The following is a 22,846-nucleotide window of genomic DNA, read 5'->3' on the forward strand; positions in this document are numbered from 1 at the left end:
ATTAGAGAACAGTGTGATGGCACTTTGTATCTTTATTCAGTCAGTTCATTACACGTTCCAACTTGTAACTTCAAAAAATTCTTCATTCAATCAAAAGCAAGACCAATACGTGGTAAAAGCCGATAACTTTGTTCACAGTTTGAACCCCATTAACCTCTTTCCAGGTCCATTGTTACATATTTGTCTGCACATTTCAAAACCACACCACGTTCTAATGACAGTTTCAATGGCATCGTGAGCAGCAAATCATGTACATTTGAGGATTAACACAACAACCAATGACATTGGGTCTCTCCCGATCCCCTTTTCTTCTCACAACCATCAGGTTTCTGCATAGGTGCACAGTAACAGTGAGGAATAAAATCACTTCAAGACAAAGATGTGTCATTTTACATAGTGCAATCCAATCAGCCTTTATCCTAAAGTGCCTTCTTCTTGTCTGGACTTTTTCCTGATATTTCTTTGATTAATCCAAGCTTCATTGCTTTTTCCAAGCTTTCTATACATCCTAAAATGTTCCTGAGACCACGCATCCCTACTCACCATCTAAATTCTGAAAACGGGGGGGGCAAAAATGTAATTCCTTATCAGCTCCAACTTTATGCACTGCAATCGATGCTATAGTTCTTGCCACCCAATGCAACTTTTCAACTGCACAAAATGAGCACATTGAATTTACAGAACAGATGTGCTTATTAATGAAGGAGCTACAAAAAGCAGTTTCTAAAACGTAAGCTCCAGCACTGTTTCTCGTTTTACAGTTAATATACTTAGTTTGTCTGGAACACAGCATGGAAATATGTTTTGAGTCATGTATAAAAATAATACTGGAATTCCAACCGTTGAGATGCAACCTTTTTTTTTTTAAACATTTGAGTTTTAAAAGTGACAGACACAGGGAAAACAACATACATAGTTAATATGAGTGCACTCAAATAATCATTGTCTTCATAAGTGATGTTACAAAATGTTTAAATGGCTATGCATGAGATCATATCAAAATAAAGTTGAAAATAAAACAATACATCTCTCAGTAAATGCAAAAGTCCAAAAATATCTACAAATGTTACAAAAGGCACATTATGATATGCATAACTAAAATGTGGCTAAAGAGTCCAGCTCACTTCTCGTATGGAAATAGCAGCTCGCTTTGTTTCACCATCGTTACTTCAGTAGTGATCCATGTGTGTTTTGAAGTTCTAAAAAAGATGACTTGAATTGTGAAGAAAATGTAAATGAACTTACTTGAAGATGTGCTTTGTGAACTTGCTCATGCCTATCAAAACAGGCATTATCAGTCATCACTATGTTCTAACTACATCTGTGTTATCTGTGCTCTGCTTACCAAAGCCAGAGCAGAAAGGTTTGAAGTGAACACACAAACACACACATGCACGCACAAACACATACCCTAAAAAGGGTACTGACTATCACATGAATCGTGAATTAAAAGATTCATATTAAACACGCAATGTTTCCTCATTGTTATGGCGTGTGCAAAGAAACATATTTTCAGAATGCTGCATTTGCTTGGACGTACAAAGACATACACAACAGAATGGAAACAAACACACAACAACAAACACACACAAAACTACTTAGTGGCTGTGATTTCCCCCTCAAAAAAGTGCATTACACACACAGTTAACTGTGAGCAGCTAACAGCTAACTATGTAGTCAAATGTTAACACAAAAAACACTCATACATACACACACAAACACACAAACACACACACACACAGCAGTATGTGATTACATCACACTGTGTTCTTCCAGCCTCCTGCTGCTGCAGCTAACATGTTTGTCCAGTGAATATATATCTCAGGGGCCGGGCGTCCAGAGGACCACAGTTCGGTCTGCAGACGACGAGAGGAAGGTCCGGTCATGAGGGTGCCATCTGCACTGGATCACCTTGTCCCAATGCTCGCCTGCCAGCGTCTGAGGGAGGGGCTTTGTGAGGTCACCTGGGGTTACCGAAAAGAAAAAAACATGTCACCCAGTGGGATCAAACACTGACAGTAATAAGGTTACAAAATTAACAAGCATTTGAGTATATACATTTAACTTTTTGAGACTTTCTAAATTGCAAAATGCATTTTTATTAGTAATTTGAAACATGTATCAAGACGGTCATGAAGTCAGTTTAACATTTCAAATGAAATATGAATGAATATTGAATGATAAAAAATGTAATTCAAATGATTCATGTGCAGCGTCTTTGTGCAGAGTACATCTACAAATCACACATACTGCACATTTCTGTATGTTGTTTGTTTAGTTGTTACCTTGTAGGTCACTGATGATGATTTTGTTGTCATAGGAGCCAGTGAGGAGATTATGGGCTCCAGGCGAGAAGCGCACTGAGCGAACGTCGCTGCCGTGTGGTCGGTATGTCTGCACTATGCGGCCTCCTCTGATGTCGTACAACATGCAGGTACTGTCCTCCTGACCTGTGGCCAGCAGGCGGCCGCTGGGATCCACTGCCACAGAAGCAACTGCACTTCCTGTGTAAGACAGACAAGTGAAATGTTTGCTGAAAATGGCTGCAGCATACAACTTCTTGAGAACTGCTTGTCTTCCCTGGACAGTAATTCAACTCAACTCTGCCATCGGTGAACAATCACAGACTGTATGCACGCAAGTGTAGCATCTGCATGCACATAATTGAACTGCTGCATTATTTTTTCTCTGTTCTGTTGTTGATATTGTGATTCTGTCAAACTACACATAGCATTGCTATTCAGGCAAATATTCTCAGTGTAGCGTTGTATCCCAGACTCTGTTGCTTCATCCAAGCGTGTAATCTCAACATGTCCCCCCCCCCCCCCCCCCGCGCTCCGTCCGACAGAGATAGTCTCCCACTTTGAGGTGCAAGTGTGAACAACCAGATCTGAAGGATTTCAGGGACAGTCCTCCTGACATTCTCTTTGAATATTCAGGAGTGCATAATGTAAAACTGCGATATTACAGTTTACTAAGAGTCACTCTAATGAGCGTTGGGACGTGACTCACCTGAGCCGTGCAGAGTTGTGCCCACCACCCGCACACAGCTGGGCACCCGCAGGTCCCAGAACCGCACAGTCTTGTCCTGGGAGCCAGATGCGATCATCCACCCTCCCCAGGTGTAAAGAGTAAGAATATGACCTTTTGAAAAAAAAAAAAAAAAGAGTGAAGTCATAAAATGCTTTATCTTTACCTTGATGTTCTAAGTTTTTGTGTTTCCCAACCCCGTTTATGAAAGTATGGCTATATCATCGTAATATAAGTTAGAGCTTATTGGTCTCTCTTTAGGGGACTTTTTGGAAGTTTTACTTCTGGAACAGATTACATTTGAGTTTTACATTAAATAGTTTTCAGGTAATAGATGTTTTGCTATGTCTGCAAACTGATTTGGTTACCCTTCTGTAAGAGCTGCAGGGAAAAATGCCTTTGCTAACATACCAGTGTGTCCGCTAAGGGCGTGGAGGCCCTGTCCTCTCTGACAGTCGGTTGTGTAGATGTTACAGTCTCCGGCCCCAGCACTGATCAAGATGGATCCTCCACTCTCAGGGCCTTCCATGAAGGCCAGGTCCCTGATGGTACCATCATGCATGCTGAACTCCAGGTCTGGACCTGAAGCAGAAGTATACTTTAGTTACCTCAATATCAGGAGAAAGATGCATTCCCTCCTCTCTTTATTCTTCTTAGAACCAACAGTTGGACAGAATCATTTTGGCCAAAACAGCAGGGACTTTACCTTTTTCTAGGTATGTAAGTGAGGAATCATGGAGTTGCTGAAAATACTTTTCATAAAAACATTAAAGCAAATCAATCGTACCTGTGGCATTGCAGCTCTCCGCATTAAAAGGCAGGACTTTGACATATTTATCATTGGAGCCAGTAGCCAGCAGTTGTCCACAGTGGCTCCAGGCTACACAGTAGATTGAACCCTTGTGGTGTTTGTTCCTCCTGAAGCGCACCACTGGCTGCTTGAGAGCTCCAGAAGCACTGGACGAACTAACATGAGCAAGAGAGAGGGGAAACATGAACTCTCAAATAATATACCAGTTATACTGTGTGGACAATGTCGAACCCGTATTTAAACATTTAGACTTTTTAGTGAATAAAAACGCCTAATTTTTGGTCTCGAATACCTTTTCAGTCCGTTACAATTTAAAGCAAAAATCTATATACATGAAAATGTATTTTCTATAAAGTCATCATCAATGTTTGATATTTTAAGAATTACTCATTGTTACAAGTTGTGAGTTCTCGTGAATAGTTGCCACCCGTTCCCACCTTGGGGTCAGTGTCTCTGGGTAGGAGCAGACTCTCAGGGTTTTGGAGTTGGAGCCGACAGCGTAGAGCGTTCCAGCAGGATGGAAAGCCACGGCTCGCACTGCCTGTGTGTCCTCCAGCTGGCTCACTTTAACAAACTGTGTTTTGGGCTTGGCTGTCTGTGGAAGATTAGAAGATAATCTTTTGAACTATGATCTCTGTGTGAAGACTTTTTAACCAAAAAACAATTTATTTGCTGTACCTCTTTTGAGTTACGTGTCCCAGAGCTGCCAGAGTCACCTTGGAGTGTCGCGCAGGACCCACTGATCCTCTCAGCACTGCAAATATAAACACACACACGCACACACACACACACAGCTCACGTTTATGTTCCTTTTATCCAGCAGGTGGAGACAGAGAGAACGTGATAGCTGCTAAAGATACAAAAAAAATAATCAAGTTCGATTTTAAGGAGGATGAAAGAATACATCACATCAACCAAAAGTTAACATAGTATGGCAATTAAAGCCATACATAAAGCTGATGTTTTTGCTTGAAACGACCAAACACTTGACTCTTACCTCTTACTTGCAGGGACTGGTGACTCACTGAGAGAGGGCAAACCATGACTCCCAGTCCTTGATGGGGTGCTGCTGGCCCACCCACCTGGCTTATCCCTTAGTGGCTCAGTATCTGGGGTGTGTCGGGTGTTGGTGGATCTGGGGCTAGAGGTGCTGCTGTTCCCTGGGAGCCCATTCCTCTGCTGGCCCAGATGTGACATCACATCGTCTCCTCTGTGGTCGATGCCCACATTCATCTCCTCTAACTTCTGAATGGACCTAGACAAAAACAAATACCTTTTTGTCTTAGTGAGGTAGCACTTTTCTTCTTTTTTTTATATCTGTAAATGTAGGAGTAAACCCGAACCCTTTAGGGTTTTTTTTTCAATAATACCCTCTGGGGTCCAGGACCTTGACATCACCACAGTTTCCAAACCTGGACACTCTCTCAGAGATCCATGTGTCTGCCCCGTCTCCAGCATTGCTGTTTTTAACTTTTATTTTTTTTTTAATTTGATGTGAGTTTTAATAAAAACAATTAAAAAAATGTCCCGCCTAATTTTCCCTACTTCTTTGTCGAATATAATTTTGTAAGGTTGCTCTTCATTCATTACAATCATTGATTGTAATATTTTTTTCTATTATGACCTTGGATCCTCACCTGCTGAGAAAAGTCTCTGTGAGGTTGTTTTGTGTTCCATCCTGCGGCTTCACGCCTCCCTCCAGCAGCATCTGCTGATAAAGCTGTCGCTGCTGCTGTTTCTGCTCCAGATGCTGCTGCACGCGGAGACGCTGTCTGTAGTACTCCTGGATATGCTCGGTGGAGTCAAGACGCTGGACAAACACACATACAAAAAAATATTTATATATATGTTTTAGCAGAAGTTTAGCTCTTGATTCTTGTTCTGACAGCATTGTTTAGACCTCAACAGGCTCTGTAACTTGGCAGAAATGTATTATTGCCTTTCAGGATATTCTTCAATGCTTGGCGCTTGGCTCATTGCCAATTAACACACACATCACACGAACACACACACACACACCACACGGACACACACACACCATATTATAATAGACAAACTCTCTCCCAGGATTCACCACTGACAACTCTTCAACTCCCAAGGCCTCGTCCTCCATCATCTGTCCCATAAAAAAGTTTTCAAGGACCTCATCCTATCCAGCGGGTCTACAGATAACACACACACTAACACGCACACACTCACACACACACACACACTCAATCCAATCTCAAGCTACTTTGCTCCCCCAGATGAGACCTGGGATGCATAAATATGAGCGATGATGGAAGCAGCAGGCCATATTGGGTGTGACCGCACATCAAACCAGATTATCTGCCGCCGGCGTCCCTGACCTCTGCCCTCCTCGCTGAGACAGGGGGCAGGAGGGTGCTGGTGCCCCTCAGACGGGTGAGGTGGAGGATTGGGGGAGGATTTATGAGGCAGGTGAGGTGTGGAAATGATCTGGCTCAGGGGTTCATGGGGAATCGGTTCTAAATCTCTTAAATCTGATATAATGACTGAGTGAAGCGGAGACGGACTGAAAATCTTATTTTGACTTTGACTCAAGTGACCAGACGGACGACTGCGGCTGTTTTTTCTTTTTTTAAACCTTTCACAATCTTGACTGAGACACTCACAACAACTCTGTGTGTGGCATGCGTTGTGCTTATCATTGATATGTGATCTAGAAACAATCCTTTAATTACCATAACATGCATACACAACACACTTCTCATACTTCATATTACCTCATTTGTTTCTGTGCCACCGGGTGGTCCACCATCTTTTCCTGGAGTCAGAGGCGCGCGTGGGGTGTTGGGTTCATCCAGCCCTGACCGTTGCTTCCTAAGGACAGAAAATGATATGCAAACAAATATTTGTATTCAAATTGATTTGAGATGAAGAGTGGCAAAAAATGAAAGGGAGCGGTATAAAATTTGAGGATTACTTTATGTAGCAATAAGTTAAAATGATGAAGTACTTGGTTATTTCTTATAAGCAACTAAAGTATGAAGTTCAGCAGCTTAAAACCTAAACTGTTGAATATTTGCTACACTGTAACAAAATAAAACTTAAAAAGCAAATTGACAGACACATTCTTGTTGCAGATCAAACACTTAAAAACACAAAATCACTCAGCTGTCTGTGTCATTTGGTACCTGTTGTGTGCATGAATTACATCCAGCAGGTGGAGCCAGCATACCTATCAACAAGCGCTCTGTTAACAGCAGTGTTGTCATATGATGCTTCCACCTACTTCTCAGAGGTGAGACTGTTATTATTCCTTTCACTTTAAACACATCTTGCATTGTATTACTTTTAAAGTGTTTTAATCACATATACTGCAAAGAACCTGTGCTGTATTTGCTTTATACCATAGCTGGTGCCGCCACGTTTGTGCAGAAGGAGCACATGTGGATAAAGAAAAACTGAAAAAAGTATCTTCAAGGTTTCTTCATGTTGGTTTATGCTGTGTTCCAGTTGATCTCGGAAGTCAGAAATTCCTAGTTCCCAGTCGAAAGTGTCAACTCAAGTCGTAATTACAACTTAGAAACTCAGAGAATTAAGACAGATATGAACCCCAGAAGCTGCAGTTATGACCAAATATGCAATGACGACCGTCATAAAAGATGATTTAGGAATTTAAAAGTGGTCTTTAGCCCACTTCAGCTTTAAATATCAGAGCATTAGGAACATTTACATCAGCGTAGTACTGTGATTGTCAATGAGGGGTCATTAGTTAAAGGCTTGAGATTATAACGCATCAATCAACACTGTGCTGCAGTTTATTTTGTGCAGCTCAGTAGGAGATGACAGATGAGGCAGTATGTGCCAGTTAAAGCAGTGTTAATGGGATTAATGGAGCTACAGACTGTGGTGTACAACAAGATCTACCGCTGTGGTTAATACGTCAGGTTGCACAACTTCATGCTGATGGAAAAAAATCTCTCATGGATTGAAACTCAAACACATAACGGATGTGGGGGTGGGCATAATGTGATTATTCTTTATCAGATGCATATTTTTTATATTATATTATATAGATAGATAGATAGATAGATACTTTATTGATCCCGAGGGAAATTCAAAATATTTACAATATTCTTTATTGAAGTGTAAGAGTTCATTTGTCAAGATTTGTTCATTTGAGAACTTTTGAGATTTGATTAGAGAATGCTACTTATGATACATTTATGCACTGATAGGTTATACACAAACACATTTAAAGAGGACATATTATCCCCTTTTCCACAAATAGTCCTCTGTGGTCTAAATAAAACATCTGTGCTGTGCTTTGGTCAAAATATAACATGAATCAAGCACCAGAGGAGGTTTGTGACCCTGAATAAACCAGCTCTCTCAAAACGCTTCGTTTTGGTGTGTGTGTCTCTTTAAATGCATTGAGCCCCACTGAGTTTTCCCCGTAGACATCACTCCTCTGTAGCGAGAATAAAAATGGCAGACCTGCGCAAAAGTTTTGTTCTAGGCTTGGGGATGGAGTCCATGGGTGGAGTTATCAGGGGAGGGGATTTGTTTTTACCAGAATCCCGCTTGTGACATCTAAAACTGAGAAAATTTGAAACTGAGCTCTTTTCTCGTTGTTGTAAGACTTATGCAGACTACAAACAAAGGACTGGATGGATTTATTTCATATTTTGTGGGTCAGTAGACACTCAGGTTACCCAAATATATGTTCAAAAACACTGTCAAAGTGGATTTTTCATAATATGTCCACTTTACGAAATACTGCATAAGATGAGGTTTGGTTCAGGTTCTTAATTTAGAAGTAGCATCTGCTAAACTGTAAATATATCATTGATAATACAATTGAAGTTGGGGTTTTTAACCAGAGTTAGATATTTGTCAGAGTTCATCTAGCAGACAGAACAAAATGTTTAAAGTCAAAGCCATAGTTTTGTGAAGCAAAGGTGTGAAATGCTTTGACATTGCACGGTTGCAGACATTTGTAGTGTTGAACTCCACCTGTCTGGCTCTCAAAGCACTCACAACATTAGCATCCAGGTGTTATTAACCTCTGACCCTTACCTTTCAGGTGAATCATCCTCCTGATGAACATTATTCTCAACAAGGCTCCGACTGAGGGCAGACTTAACGTTTGCCTCCATGCCCCTCTTTTCCTGGGATGCAAGACCATGTGACAGACCGTCCAAAGCTGGGTTGAGGGATCTGGACATGTAGGTGTCTGCTGAATGGGGCCTCTGGTGGAAAGGTGAGGTAGTGCAGGGTGACAGGCGGTTGATTAAAGGAGTGAGGAGGTCGGCGTGGCCGGCCTTGCTGGGCTTCACCAGGCGGTCGACGTGGATATTGAGAGTCTGCTGCTCGAAGGCGCAGGAGAAGGCACCTGGAGAGAGGTTCTGCAGCCAGGACAGCAGCGACAAGTCCAGTTCATCACAGCCGTTTCCACAGAGCAAATCCACACCGAGCAAGACCTCGCCCTCTGTGATCTCCTCACCTGTTGCTTTACTCTAGGAAACACAAAGAAAAGGGTTTGGATCATCAACTATTACTGAAAGTGTCAAGTTCTTTAAATTATTTTTTAGAGTTTTCTAATTACAAAACACCTTTCAGCTCTCTTGGATTCAATTTTGATCTAATACACACTCGAGATTATATGCGATGGAACAATTACCTAATACCAGACAGGGTTTCCTACATGCACAAAAAAGGGCACTCGAAGTTAAAAGTGTCCTAAAATGTCCTTGTAACCTTTTCAATCCTTAGTGTACCTGACAGAACTCGACACAGCACTCGTAAAGGATCCCCTTGATGAGCAGCTGTAACAGGCGGTTCCCACTCGCCCTGAAGCCGGCCTCACTCAGCTTCCTGTCCGCAGGGATGAACTCGGCCACCATGGTGCAGGCTTCCTCAAAGCAATGGACACGTGCCGTGCTCGGGTTCCAGTCTTTGAACTCTGCGTGGTGGGTGAGGCGCGGCAGGGTGAGGAGGAGGCACAGCTTGCTGTAGTCGTCTTTGGTCGGGCAGAACTCCTCCAGACTGTTGAGGCACTTCACCGCCTCCTGCATGCTGAGCTCCAGCTGAAAATAAAGTGAGCATGGAGAGAGTGTTTCGCTGTTGAAATGCAAGGGAGGTTTTATTTAACCTAGAACCCCAGCATCAGTTGAAGCGTGTTTTCTTTCCCAGCTAGTGCTCCCTTGTTGTCATCTGATCAAGTAAAAATATTTTCATTTACAGAGACTCATGCTGATTTCCATATCTCTACTTACATTCTTAGGGTCTTCAGCAGCAGACATGGCATTATTTACACACAGAGCTTCCAGAAACTTCTGTTTCAGAATGATGTAGCGGAACCTGAAAAACACAAATTTCAATATCATGAAATAAGCTTTATAGAACATGAATTGTCCAGCTCTTATATGATGTTTCCCCTGAGTTATGATGTGTGTTTGGTGGCTGTTAAGAAAGAGAGGATGTCAGTTATATGACATGATCATGCCACTGGAGAACTGGGACTTGACCTAATTTAGTGCCTAAGGCCACCAGTCTCCTGCTTTACTGGGACATCCAGCTCAACCTCAAATACAGGGAGGGAAATATCATTCTTTATTATCTAAATCTTATACTTCATATATTGAACATTTCCAGCTGCAGGCGTCTGGCAACTCTTACTGAAAAAGCTGATTTCAGTGAGGCCTCGTTCTTGAGGCATTGTGTGGGGAACATAATGGCTCAAAGACGAATCTGTTAAAAAAAGCCAGTCCTTCAACCCGTCCTTGAGATAAAAGCTTTGGCCAGTACAGACTTCAGGTGAACAGGTGGGACTTCTAAATGATTCAGATTTTATCAGGTTACATTATCCCGCGCCGTGTCTCTCTCACCTTTTCTTGTCAAACTTCTCCATTCCTTCCAGAGGTTGAATAAACTGCATCACCTCCTCCCACTGGCCGTCAAGAACAAGTTGCCTGTTCAAAGCAGCAAATTAACACATTTAGAGACTCATGATAGCGCCTGCTGATATCAAATCCTAACTGTTGAAAAAAAAAAAGTAAGATGTGAAAACTAAATATTGTAAACATACACCTGTTTGGGACTTACAAAACAATCCCATATCCTTATAAAACAACAGCAGGAAGTGCTACAGATCTCTGTACGTGTGAAAGTTTCATCCTACAGTTTGTGATACTCTGTCGTGCTGCGCAGTCATACCTGAGGAAGAGCATGTCATCGGAGTAGAGGCCGTTGATGACACCGCTCTCCTTCTCTAAAGCCAGCATGCTGATGTGCAGCTTCCTGGAGTTTAGAAAGTCCAGCATCAGCTTGATCACCTCTGCCTCCTTGATGTTGATCATCTCCTCTGCAGTCATGGTTACAGATGTGTGGTGGCAGCTTTCAGCTCTGGCTGAAACACAGATGGAGAGAAGAGGAGACAGACGATGTTGTTGGCGATACAGCACCTGAAAAAGAGTCACATGTGCACATGGCATATCCACAATTTAGAGGGAAGTATACCCTGCCTCATGAACACAATTGAGGTTGCACACGAAAGCACATTTTTTTAAATTGATGTGTTGAAGAAGAAAAGAAGGTGTCAGCATGGAGTGTCTCTCTCAAAAGCACCGGGGAAAGTGACACATGATTTCCTACTGGTATTAGACAAAGGACGTCTCTTCATTTGTGTCCTGCTAGATCTTAATACTTGTCTGCATTCCACACAATTAAAAGTCACATCCTGTCAAGGAGACTAGTTCACGTAATTGGCATTAGAGGAAAGGCATCAAGCCGGTTGAAATCCTATCTATCAGATTGATCTCAATTTGTACACATTAAAGATAAGTCCTCTCTGTGCACACCAAAGTTACTCACCGAGTTCCACATAGTTTAGTGCTCTGACCAAATATACTCACCTATATCTAACAGCATTGGTTTCCAACCTGGGGGGCTTCAAAGATTTCATGGGGGGGGATTGTTAAAATGTTTAACTCGTTTTGCATGTCAGAGTTGAAGTATTTCTGTTATGTAGCCTATATCAGAAAGTTAAACAGTTTACGTTTTTAGGTCATAGTACATGGAGTAGAGTCTCTAGGAGTCTATATTTAAAAGGCGGGGGAAGGAAAAGATTAAAGAAAATAAAACACAATAAGATTCATGTGGCGTGATAACATTTTTAACTTTAGTTTAAAATGTTATGGCAGGCTACAGTTGTGCCATGGCTCGGGCTGTAAACAGTTAACTACAGCAGCATCACAGCGCCTTTCATAACAAGACAGGGGGGGTCTTCAATTTTGCATGATCCACACTGCCTGTTTATTATGGGTCGCAAGTGTAGCAAGAGGCTGAGAGAGCAGTGATTCCCCTGAGCCAGAGCAGCCGGTGACACCGCCCTGCTCCCAAACCATCCGTCCGGCTCTGGTTCTGGATGTGACAGCAGCAGGTCTGCGGCCCAAACCTGTCAACCTCAGCACTTTATCTGCGCGAAGGGCTCACCTTGTTTACGCGAGACATTTCAAAGCGCGCACACTTACACAACCCCGAGTGGCAGACAGAGAGAAGTACAGAAGCTTACCCATACAATATGTTATATTCCCAGCGCAATAACACCACGCCGGTGTTTACAAGCTAAACACGCAACCGTGCAATCTTGCCAACTCCTCACCTGTCAGTCTGCGCCAACGACGCGCCGCATTAAAAGCCGCTCCAATCCGTCTGCAGGCTCCAAATGTCAAAGTGTCAACGCAGCTGAGAACAATAAAAGGGTGCGTGAACGTCTAAAGTCCCAGGTAGCGTCTCTAAAAAAGAAAAAGGTTTCTCTTGCCCCCTTGTAGGTACACAGCTCGCGGTTGCCATGCGGACCGATGCAGCCGCAAACCACCAATCAACCGGAGCGATGACGCCGTGTGGTCACACCCAGGAGCGTCACAAGGAATTCTGCCCCCCCCCCCCCATGAAAATGTATCACTGTGGGCACCTGAGCACAGTTTCCAAAAGCACCTTTCGCTTATGACCCATTTAAAGCTTTACAGAAGTGTTTCACCCAGATAATTGAGGGTCATAACCACAAGAGAGAAAGTGTTTTTTTTCCTTATTATTATTCACATTAACATACGCTACAGGAAGACATAGAGACAGAGGCTACACTCTAATTCATTTGCAATGAAATGAACAGGCTTCTTAATACACTTTGCTAAACTTGTCTGTAATTCAGTCACAAAAGAATAGGCCTAAAGCCTAAAAGCTACATCCAAAACAGATTTGAAAAAAGTGAAAGCCGTTGTAACTTAAAAGGAACAGAGATCTTTAATAAACCGAGATTCAGAACCAAATTGAGGGAATGTTGTTTTACTGTGAAAGGAATCGGTTTATGGAACAATCTCAATAGAAAAACTTAACAATCAAAATCAAACATGATATTTAAAAGAAAATTTAGAGCCAGTTTGTTGAATAAATATGGAAATATGTCAGTGAGATACTGTTTTGTTTCGAGATGCTGTAATAAAAATGTATTGTGATATACTTTGTACGGTGCATATTGAATTGGTAAGGAGGCCTTACAATGGGGCTGCCAGTGGCTGTGTTTGCCTGCAGCCAATTTAATTTCATTTTAATTGTTTTTGAATTAAGTGTTCTGTTTTGTTTTAATTAATGTTTTGTGAAAGAGGGGCAGATATTATAAGATTAATCGTCTTTCTGCTCCTTTTCATTCAAAATTTGAGATTTTATGTTTGTTTTTTTTTTTTTAACTTTATTGTTTCTTTAAATGAAATAAAATTTGGAAAAAAAAGGGCTACTGAGGGAATAGCCTATTGATGGAAAGCTGCCAGTACTACTAATAATTTAGGTAATCAAATTATTAATTCAACAACAACAACAAAAATAATCAACATAATCTTAAAGAGTAAAAGAAAGAAGTAAACAAGATAATTAAAAGTCTCCATTGGCAGATCGCCACAGGCCCTGGCAGCAAAGCTCGATCTCCTTTAGATTAAAGTCTTGACTTTGAGGCTTTGGGCTGACAAGTAGGGAGTCAACAATTATGTGATGTAGCGAGGAGCCAGATCCATGCATGCTTTTGAAGTGATCAGTAAAATCCTAAAATCAATTCTAAAAGTAAGAAATGAATACTGGGTCTTTAAAATGAAACATCAAACCAAGATGTTCAAATGATTTAAAACTATTTTGTGAAATAGGAGTGCATTTAAAATCTTCTTTGGTAGATAACAGCAATCCTTCCTCCTCTGCTGGACATCATGGGTTGTTGGAGATTAGTAAAGCCAGGGGGTTGACTCAAATCGGTATATAGGACCCAGCCAACATTTTAAATGAAAAAATAGGTATTAAACATGTCTCTCGTCTTACCAGATTTTATGGTGAGTAAATAGAATACATGAAAATTTGTGACGTCTGGTATAGATTCCTTTTCAGCCTTACATTTACCTGGAAGTCCTCTCACAAAATGTGCCATGCTTTGCTCACAGTAAATATTTTCAATGCATTTTATGCATGTATTGTTCTGTTAAGCCTCGCTTGCATGCGCCAACATTTCTTCTGTATGAAAAGAAAGATGTACTAAAAAGACCGTAAATAATAAAAAAAGCGTTGCATAGTGTATGATGTGTCACCCCACCATATCCAACATGCAGTTAATATTCTTTTAATTAATCAATAGAAAATGTCCATTAATCCTCCATTACAATAGAAATTGTATTAAAGAATCAGAACCACATAAATGCTGAGGCCATGCTTTGTTTTATTAAATGCAAAAAGTAAACAAAAAAAAAAAAGACATGTTCAGCAATATTTAGAATGACAGCACAGCATCTCACAAACAAAATAAAAGTCATCATAGTGGACAAAAATGAGCCTACATGAACACACTGTACAATATTATTACACTCTCAATAGTTGTTAACCTTGGCCTGTGGCAGCCAAAGACAGATGGAAGGATTTTCCGTGGTAAATCCATCCCAAACGCCAAAGAGAAATACTTCTAAACAGGCTCACACCACCCCCACTCCTTAATCGATGAAACAGAGCACCAATTCAGTTTCTTTTTTATTATTATTGGAAATTGTACCTGCAGATAGTGTGGACGTGACACTCAATGGCAAATTGAACATGATACTTACACTCATTACACTTTATGGTGAGTCTCTACCCGTATGGAGCAACAAGGATCCGCCCTATTCTGCTTTGCATTATTTTGTCAAATTCATTTTCTTAAGACTAGACAAAATGAAACCTAACAATAATATCCGCCCCTTTTCAGGACATGTTGCATCTTATAGACAACAGACATATACAGTCTGCTGCTAATGCTTACTTTTGTTATTTTTGGTCAAGGCATGTTTATGTCATGTTAGAACAGTAGATCAACTGATGTGTAGAAAAGGATTCAGCCATTCTAACAGTGGGCTAAATGTATTTATCAGGCAACATTCACACTGAAGTATGACTGCCTTTCTATTCATCATGTAGATGAATGTTAGTGTTTTGGGGCTGTTTGTCGTTATTTGATAGGACAGCTATAGAGACAGGAAATGTGGGGAAAGAGAGTGGGGATGACATGCACCAAAATTTCATGAAGACCGCAGGATAGTCTAAAACCAGTGTGACGAGGACTGTAGCCTCGGTACATGATGCACCTAACTCTACCACCTGAGCCAAACCGGCACGCCCACAGAAGCATACTTTTATTAGAACAGTATTCCTATCTTTGTCTATGTAAATATATATGAACTATATGAAGAGTTTAGTGGTCGCTTGATTTGACTTTGTGAAGAGGATTAATCCCATTGTGAGAGAGATTAATTTAATACTTTCTGGCAAAAAAAAGTACTTAATGTAACAGCTTCATTTTAAATGTGGATATTGATATGGAGAGGAATCCTTCTGAGGTGAAATCTGTCATGTTCTACAGATCATTTAGCAGACGCTTTTATCCATCAGAGAGGGAGTAAAACACAAACAAGAATCTGTTTCTGAAACTAGTAGTTGAGTGTTTGTTTCGCATGTGTAGTTTACTGCAAAGATCCTACATAATACAGCAGCAGGAGGCATTTGAAAATGAAATCAAAGTAGTGAGCTGTTTCATTTCATTAACAAGCAGCTCAAATCATCGACAACACTGGTTCTCAACCTTTTTTTGGTTGAAGCATTGCCTTGCAGTGTAAACAAGCCAGAGTCCGCTTTGACCCTGAAGAGATTATTTACATTTACACTCTCCTCCAATTCTATGCAAAATACTGAAATACATCTTGAGGTTGCAACTACTTGAAGATGAAATTTGACACAACAATTATACACATGACAGCACATTTGTATGTAAGAAAACATTTTTTTCCCCCCAAACATAATACATCCAAGCTCCAATTGTCTGCAGGTTTCTCGACCCACAGGTTGAGAACCAGTGATCTAGGGTAACATCAGGCATTCTTTAAAATCACTTTCTCTCAAAATGGATTGTAAAAAAAAAAAAAGAAGAAGCTGAAACCGCTTTACTTTGTAGAGTTGAACACACGTGTACTGTGCGGCTAACACTAGCTGTATGTAATCACTTTTTGGCCCTTTGTAGTTTTACATACCATAATATACAAACTGCTTTACCAACAGACGAAGAAAAAAAGTGTTCTTCCAGATACAAAAACCACCTCTCTATATACACACAGTCTTACAATCACCTCATTGCACTCACACGCTGAAACAAAACGCGCACAAGGCCACACATCAACAGGATCATGAAAAAACAAGTAATCTGTACTTGAATTCAAAACATTCAGTGCTTTAGGGTACCTAATGAAATGTCCTAGCATTCATACGGTCTCTTATTTTGCAGTTTGGCACATAATGAAGAAAAAACACTCACACATGCCTCGGTAAAAGGACTCAAACATGACAATCTCTAAAAACGTAATGAGCATGTACAATAGTCTTCGACTGTGGAATACATTCCAATTGTTCATAATCTTTGAGTGCAATCATGTCCAGTCCAGAGTAAGGAGGAGATACAAGGACACAAATGCAATAAGAGAAAATAACGAACAAACATAAAAAAAGACAAATATGCATTCATCTAACTAGCATTGCAGGTGCTTGAATCTTTATGGATATGTACAGTGAAGTGCAAACTGAAATGGATTTGTTCCTTTTGAGGTGTCAAGTTCTATTAGGACTGGGCAGGCACTACTTTTTTCGGGGTAGCTGGCTTCTTGGTTTGCCAGAGATGGCTGTGGATCGTCACGGCGTCCACGCTGGCCGACATGGTCTTGGCTGGTATCTGACTGAACTGCTTTTTGTCCGAGTTGTACTTGTAAAGGCCGTCGATCATCTTGCGCGTGATGCTCTTCGGGCCGATGCCTGTCAGCTTGTTGATCTCCTCCGTCTCTGGGCAGTAAGTGTAGAGTGAGCGGAACTGGCAGCCAGCGTCTCGGAACAAAACCAAGAAGTTGTTGGCCTCCGATTTCTCCATTTCCTTTAAAGTTCAGGAGAGAGATACAGTATGAGGGACATATATACTTCAAGTTATTGTGAGGAGTTTTTGGAGGGTTATGAATAAGACTGGAAATGAATACTGATGGCTGTCTATGACCTAATCAAGCAAACAAGACAATCAGCGACAAGATCGATTATTTCTATATTGTAATTGTTAATGCCTGAATCCACCGCGTCGGAGTAGGTGTCAGATGAAGTGATTTACAGTATGCTGCTGTAAAAACTTTTTTTTGACATTTTCAATGGTAAAGATTCTTGATGAGTGACACATTTGACTTTTAAAATAAAGTCGGATGACATTTTTTTTTTGTCAGAAAACACTACCTACGCATGTACAGGACAAAATCAGCACTGAGTAAGGAGTTACCACTTTGTCCACAGGGGGCGCCAAAACTGAAAGGAGTTTTAAGGATCTTCTAGACGTTTAAGAGTGGCCTCAAATGACGTAGATGTGTTATGCCCCGCCTCTCTTCTGTTATCATTCTTTGGAGCTGTTATCAACTCAATGACAGAGAAACACTACCAGCATTGCTATTGTATGACAATTGATTGTAATTACATTTTTTGGGATGCATCTACTTTTTCAGACCAGTTCAGAATATATATATATATAGAGAGAGAGAGAGAGAGAGAGAGAGAGAGAGAGAGAGAGAGAGAGAGAGAGAGAGAGAGAGAGAGAGAGAGAGAGAATGTTTACATGCCAGATTTTGATCCACTGAATTAAAGGTAGCTTGTGGATAGTAAACCTGACCCACCATATATGTGTATCAAACAATAAACCAGTACCCAAATCTCCATGCACTTACCTCCAGGATCTTGTTCTTTTGCCCCTCGTTAACTTTGCCTGCGAGGCAGCAGTGGGCCAGAGCGTTCTGGATGATGTGCTTGTTGGATTTGGCACTGGGCTCCTTGTACAGCTTTGGTCCTGGATGAGAACAGAGGAGAGAACATGGGGATGAGACTGTTGTCATGGCAACTCCTCCAGTATTGTCAAAGAAAAGATGTCCCGCCCTATTTTTACTCTCTTCTCTCATAAAACATGTATAGAGATTTCTGCTGGTAGCATATCTGTGAGTTGGTGAGCAGACTGACAAAGGACTCAGCCATCGTGGCACAAAAACACCACCAGTAGGAAAATAAGACAAGATCTAAAACTGTTTTCCTTCAGTGTCTTATCTCATATTACCATTTACCTTTACGTTATAAAACCACTGTTATTATTCAAACTATTAAGCATAAACTATAACCGTAGTTAAATTTGGAAGCTATAAGATCTGCATTGAACACCTGTGCTACAGAGGACTAGTATCTGTACGTTGTCCCACCTGTGTACTCTGTGTTTGATGTAACAGAGGAGGTTGTTGATGCATTCTCCCAGTCCTTCTCTCCATTCCTGCTGCTGGAACGACTCGGAGACAGGAAGCCATCTGCAGAATCTGGCCTAAAACACAACACATACACATAATGAATCACCTTTGGGATTTGGAAGTGTTTTGGAACACTCAGCAAATTATACTGTAGGAAAGGCAGGAAACTACTTGATGTTTTTCCCCACCCTGTCTACATCATGTTTGTATAGATCAATTCTCTACTGCAGAGAAAACAGCCTGTACTATCTCAGCAAACAGTTTGGGGTTTTGTTGACTTTGTGTTGTTCATCCTTGCGTTAACTGCCAAAGAAGCAAAGCTTGCAAGCACAGGCAGTGAGTACAGTGGCGTGATGTGGTTCATTTAAATTCAATAAAAGAGGTCAATCAATTTCACTGCAGCAACTATTTCTTCTTGTGGACTGCCTGAACTATATGTCCTCCTGTATAGTACATAGGAGGGTGTGTAGACAAGAAGTGCTCATGCTATGTGTTATATATTGCATTTAAGACATACTGTATTCTTATACACAAATAATAAGTGCACATATAGCCTTGTTAGTAAAAAAAAAAAAGATTGAAGTGCTTTTTTGTGAACATAAACTGCCCAAGTTAACAAGTCATTTTCATTTCCTGAAGGATATATAAACTGGACAGAGATGTTTACCTCTTATGTTTTAAGAAGAAACTAAGTTGAATGACTTGATAAGTTGGATGTTTGATGATGCAGAGGTGTACCACAAAACTGGTCTTTGATGTAGTGACGGTTATCATGTGTGAAAAAGTCAGGGCAGGAGTGTAGATTGGTGAGGAAGGAACATCAGATGAGGGACAGAGATAAGAGAAAGGATATTTTGTGGTGACAATGCTTCTATATAGCTCATGTTGCATTTCTTTTTGGACTTTTTTAACGAACAATCCCTGATAAAAAAAAACCCAGCGTGCAGCAGGTTTCATGTGAAGGATTGGTCTCAGCACAGCGTGAAGTGCCTCAAGGTTTAATTGCCAAGCAAAAAACTAACCTTCTCCTTCTTAGTTTAGGAGAGCTCAGAAAGAAGAAGAGGCTGCCAGAGGCTAAACTAGAACTTCTGGCAAGTGTGAAACAGCAGGGGGGGAAAAAAGTAATAAAGAGGAAGAGTTAGAAGAATGCAGAAGAAATGTTAGATCTGAGAACTAGAGAGTCTGATTTACTTGACTTTATAAAAAAAAATAGCAAGAAATATTAAATTGTGTACACACAAAATGTTTGATATTCATTCAAAAAGTCAAAATTCCTCAGAGATTTGGCATTGTTAAAACAACAACTGCAATAGTTTGAACTAGTAATAACACAGAAGGTGTTTTTAATACCTGCTGTTAATTTGTCTTTCATGGCAATTACAATTCAAAGAGGGCATTACTGCACCATTTTTCCTGCCCTGTTTATTAACTTAGTAAATGCATGCATTTACTCAGTATATTATGCATGGCTTTATGCTCATTTACAGGAGATAGACACTGTAATTCTTTAAGCAGGGGAAACTGGTTAAATGAGGAATTAATGCCATCATAAGCTGTGTGTCAGGTCTGTGTTCTTTTTTTTTTTCTCCTCTTCAATCCTCAAGATTGACTAAAGATCCTGATGCTGAGACTTCTATCTTTGACAATATAGCCAACAACAAACTGGGATAAAAACACAGTTAACTAAACATTTCGTCCTTGCTTAATCTGACAACAGTTGTAAAATTGTATAAACATCTCACCTGGGCGTCCTCTTCTCAGAGTGAACACTGTCGCTGTCTCCCAGGTTGAGGGAAGCCAGGGACAAGCTGGAGACTGAAAAGACACGTTGTCGTGAACCTGGATGTGAGGTGAGATTTGGCACAGCACGACATGGTTACACACACACACACACACACACACACACACACAATGACTAACAACCACACCAGGATGTCTATTTTGTTTTGTGCCATCCCTGTGACAGAGCAATGCATAATCATTGTTAGGACTACAATGAACTCTGACATGGGGTAGGATACACAAAATGAATGGAGACATATTCTTTAATATATGGATAAATATGTAATTATATCTATTATAATAATTATATAATTATAATAATCTTTCTTAATTAAAACAAAAAAGTTATATTTTGTAATCATTAGTTCAAATATTATTCATTTTCTATCAAGCCAGTTCGATACATACTTTGACATGGAACCCAAGCATCTTGTTTTAAGAGACATCAGGATTGTGTGTGATGCATTGTGGCACAAAGCAAAGTGGCAGCAGGACACATACACAACAGATGGGGTGACCATGACCTCTCTGTGTATGAGTCATCTCCATGGTTACCTGTAGCAGCTCTGACTGGCGTTTTTGGGGAGTCCATGCTGTCGCGATGGATGGATTTGGGCCGTCCCCGCCTTTGCTTGGCCCCGGTGGCTGGTCGGGGTTTAATAACGGTATCCATGTCTTCCATCAGTTTCAGCTGCTTCCTCCTGAGATACTCCTGCTTGATGAACTCCTTCCTTGCCTTATCCTCCTCTTTCCTGACGCGTTCCTCCTCTGCTTTCAGTCTGATCAGACGGAACACAAAGGAAGTCAGTGCAAACAAATACTGTAAGGGCCTGATTCGCCTAGAATGGATTGTGCATCATTTGCTCCCGCTATCTGCTGCGTCTCAAGTTCCTATTGACGAATCACACAGCGCTAATGGAGTTCAGGTGCAGCAGCTTTGTACAGTTTGCTCTTGTTTTGCGTTGGAACAGATCATAAATTTCAAGTCACAATGAGGCGGCTTTGTTTCCCTGATCACTGAAAAGTTTGCGTGTGACAGCTCGTATAAATAATATGCCACAGTTACCACCAGTAACGACGAGAGCCGTCCTTTTGCATTAATTGAGTAAGTGGAGAGAGAGAGCCAGAGAGAGAGGATGGAAAAGAGAGAGAGAGAGAAATTGCACCTTTTCTTATACATGGGTCTCAATGGAGTTAAATTGCACCACAATAATTGGGAGTGGCAATTAGCACTGGTCTTTATGAATTATATGGTATTTGTAAATTTGCTTATTTAAATAGAAAGGGGAAAATTTTGGTCCAAATTTTTAAATGTAGTTGATTTACATGCATGCGATGGGGCAGGCACACTCAGGATGCTGTCTCTCCTTGGCAGTGCAGTTTGTGTGGGTTTCTAATTATTTAAGTGTAATACTGGCGTGATGAAATGTATGTTTTGTAAACAACATTTTTGGGGGAAAAGGGCTCCATATGTCTTGTAGCAGAAATCCATCTAACTTTTTTACATCAATTAACTTTTGTCCGACCAAAGTGAAGAACACACATTACTGTGTTCCTATGTGCGTGCGCTCAAAGTGTGTATTTGTTTTCCAGATGAGACAACATACCGAGATTCCTCTTTCTTCTGCTCCAACTCTGCCTCCAGCTGCATCTTTCTCTGCAGGGTCTCCTTCTCCCTCCTCATCCTTTTCTCCAACAGCGCCGCTCTCTTCTGAGCCATGTTCTGCTCTGCCTTTTCATCGTCCTGGGTCACAGAGAAAGAAACGGTGTCAGTCACTTCACCCTGTTCGAGGTGATTTGTGTTGTAAAAAGTGATTATATAAATGACTCTTTTACAGGCTGCAAGTTAAGGCACAGATAAAGAAGCAAAGCTGAGTGCTATTAGCATATGATGCTTTTATTCATCTAATCTGATATAATGAACCAGATAATCCAAATCCTGACCTCAGTGTTATAAATAAGATGACTGGCAGAGGCAAATAATCTTGTTTTCACACAACTAAATCAAGAACTAATATCACAGATCAGTTGTTCCAATGTGGGCACATCAAGCTGCTCATTTCAGTAACAAACAGTTTCATTCCATGTGAACATCCTTAGCTCATCCCAAAGCAGAATCTTCCTTCACGATCTATTCAGGTCTTCTCCAGCCTCTCGTTTCTACAGCTGTGCCTGAATTATTCACAACAGCCCCAGTTTTATGACCTACATCGACGCCCAGACTTCAGCTAGCAGGCTATCTTACAACCCAGAACTGGGAAGATGATAATGGTCTCAGAGGGCATGTCTTCCTGAACCATTCATGATTTCATGTTAAAAACAAGGGTAGTTCATCATGAAAAAACAAACATGGCCGTCTCGCGTTTTTGGATGTTTTCACCTTTTTTTCTTTAAT

At 40.8% G+C, this 22,846-nt stretch overlaps 2 protein-coding genes across 8 annotated transcripts in view; both read right to left on the reverse strand.

Annotated features, from left to right (window-relative positions):
- Positions 1 to 7: 7 nt before the first annotated feature.
- LOC109989712 (WD repeat-containing protein 47-like) lies at positions 8 to 12,684 on the reverse strand. 2 transcript variants are annotated; one of them, XM_065955775.1, is made up of 16 exons: positions 12,471 to 12,684; positions 11,024 to 11,216; positions 10,696 to 10,779; positions 10,084 to 10,168; positions 9,586 to 9,894; positions 8,885 to 9,324; positions 6,586 to 6,682; positions 5,479 to 5,651; positions 4,839 to 5,096; positions 4,520 to 4,595; positions 4,279 to 4,436; positions 3,818 to 3,996; positions 3,442 to 3,612; positions 3,013 to 3,144; positions 2,286 to 2,504; positions 8 to 1,964 (listed from the first exon to the last, which is right to left on the reverse strand). In XM_065955775.1, the coding sequence occupies exons 2-16, from the start codon at positions 11,179 to 11,181 to the stop codon at positions 1,822 to 1,824; spliced, it is 2,682 nt and encodes an 893-aa protein (XP_065811847.1). In that variant the 5' UTR covers positions 11,182 to 11,216; positions 12,471 to 12,684; the 3' UTR covers positions 8 to 1,821. The 2 variants fall into 2 exon arrangements, with proteins under 2 accessions (XP_065811847.1, XP_029134656.2); XM_029278823.2 differs by having other exon boundaries at positions 11,024 to 11,271.
- A 1,857-nt stretch (positions 12,685 to 14,541) lies between these two features.
- camsap2a (calmodulin regulated spectrin-associated protein family, member 2a) overlaps positions 14,542 to 22,846 on the reverse strand; it is a 45,380-nt gene continuing 37,075 nt past the window's right edge. For 2 of the 6 annotated variants that reach the window (XM_065955787.1, XM_065955785.1), the window contains 7 exons: positions 22,059 to 22,195; positions 21,007 to 21,230; positions 20,412 to 20,508; positions 19,692 to 19,757; positions 18,628 to 18,743; positions 18,109 to 18,227; positions 14,542 to 17,282 (listed from right to left, as the gene is read on the reverse strand). In XM_065955787.1, the coding sequence (XP_065811859.1) occupies positions 16,977 to 17,282; positions 18,109 to 18,227; positions 18,628 to 18,743; positions 19,692 to 19,757; positions 20,412 to 20,508; positions 21,007 to 21,230; positions 22,059 to 22,195 (1,065 nt within the window). In that variant the 3' untranslated portion in view covers positions 14,542 to 16,976. The remainder of the gene's footprint in view (positions 17,283 to 18,108; positions 18,228 to 18,627; positions 18,744 to 19,691; positions 19,758 to 20,411; positions 20,509 to 21,006; positions 21,231 to 22,058; positions 22,196 to 22,846) is intronic. The other 4 variants (XM_065955789.1, XM_065955788.1, XM_065955786.1 and 1 more) reach the window with 3 other exon arrangements.

The sequence above is a fragment of the Labrus bergylta genome, chromosome 6 (genome assembly GCF_963930695.1).
Source record: "Labrus bergylta chromosome 6, fLabBer1.1, whole genome shotgun sequence".
NCBI lineage: Eukaryota > Metazoa > Chordata > Actinopteri > Labriformes > Labridae > Labrus > Labrus bergylta.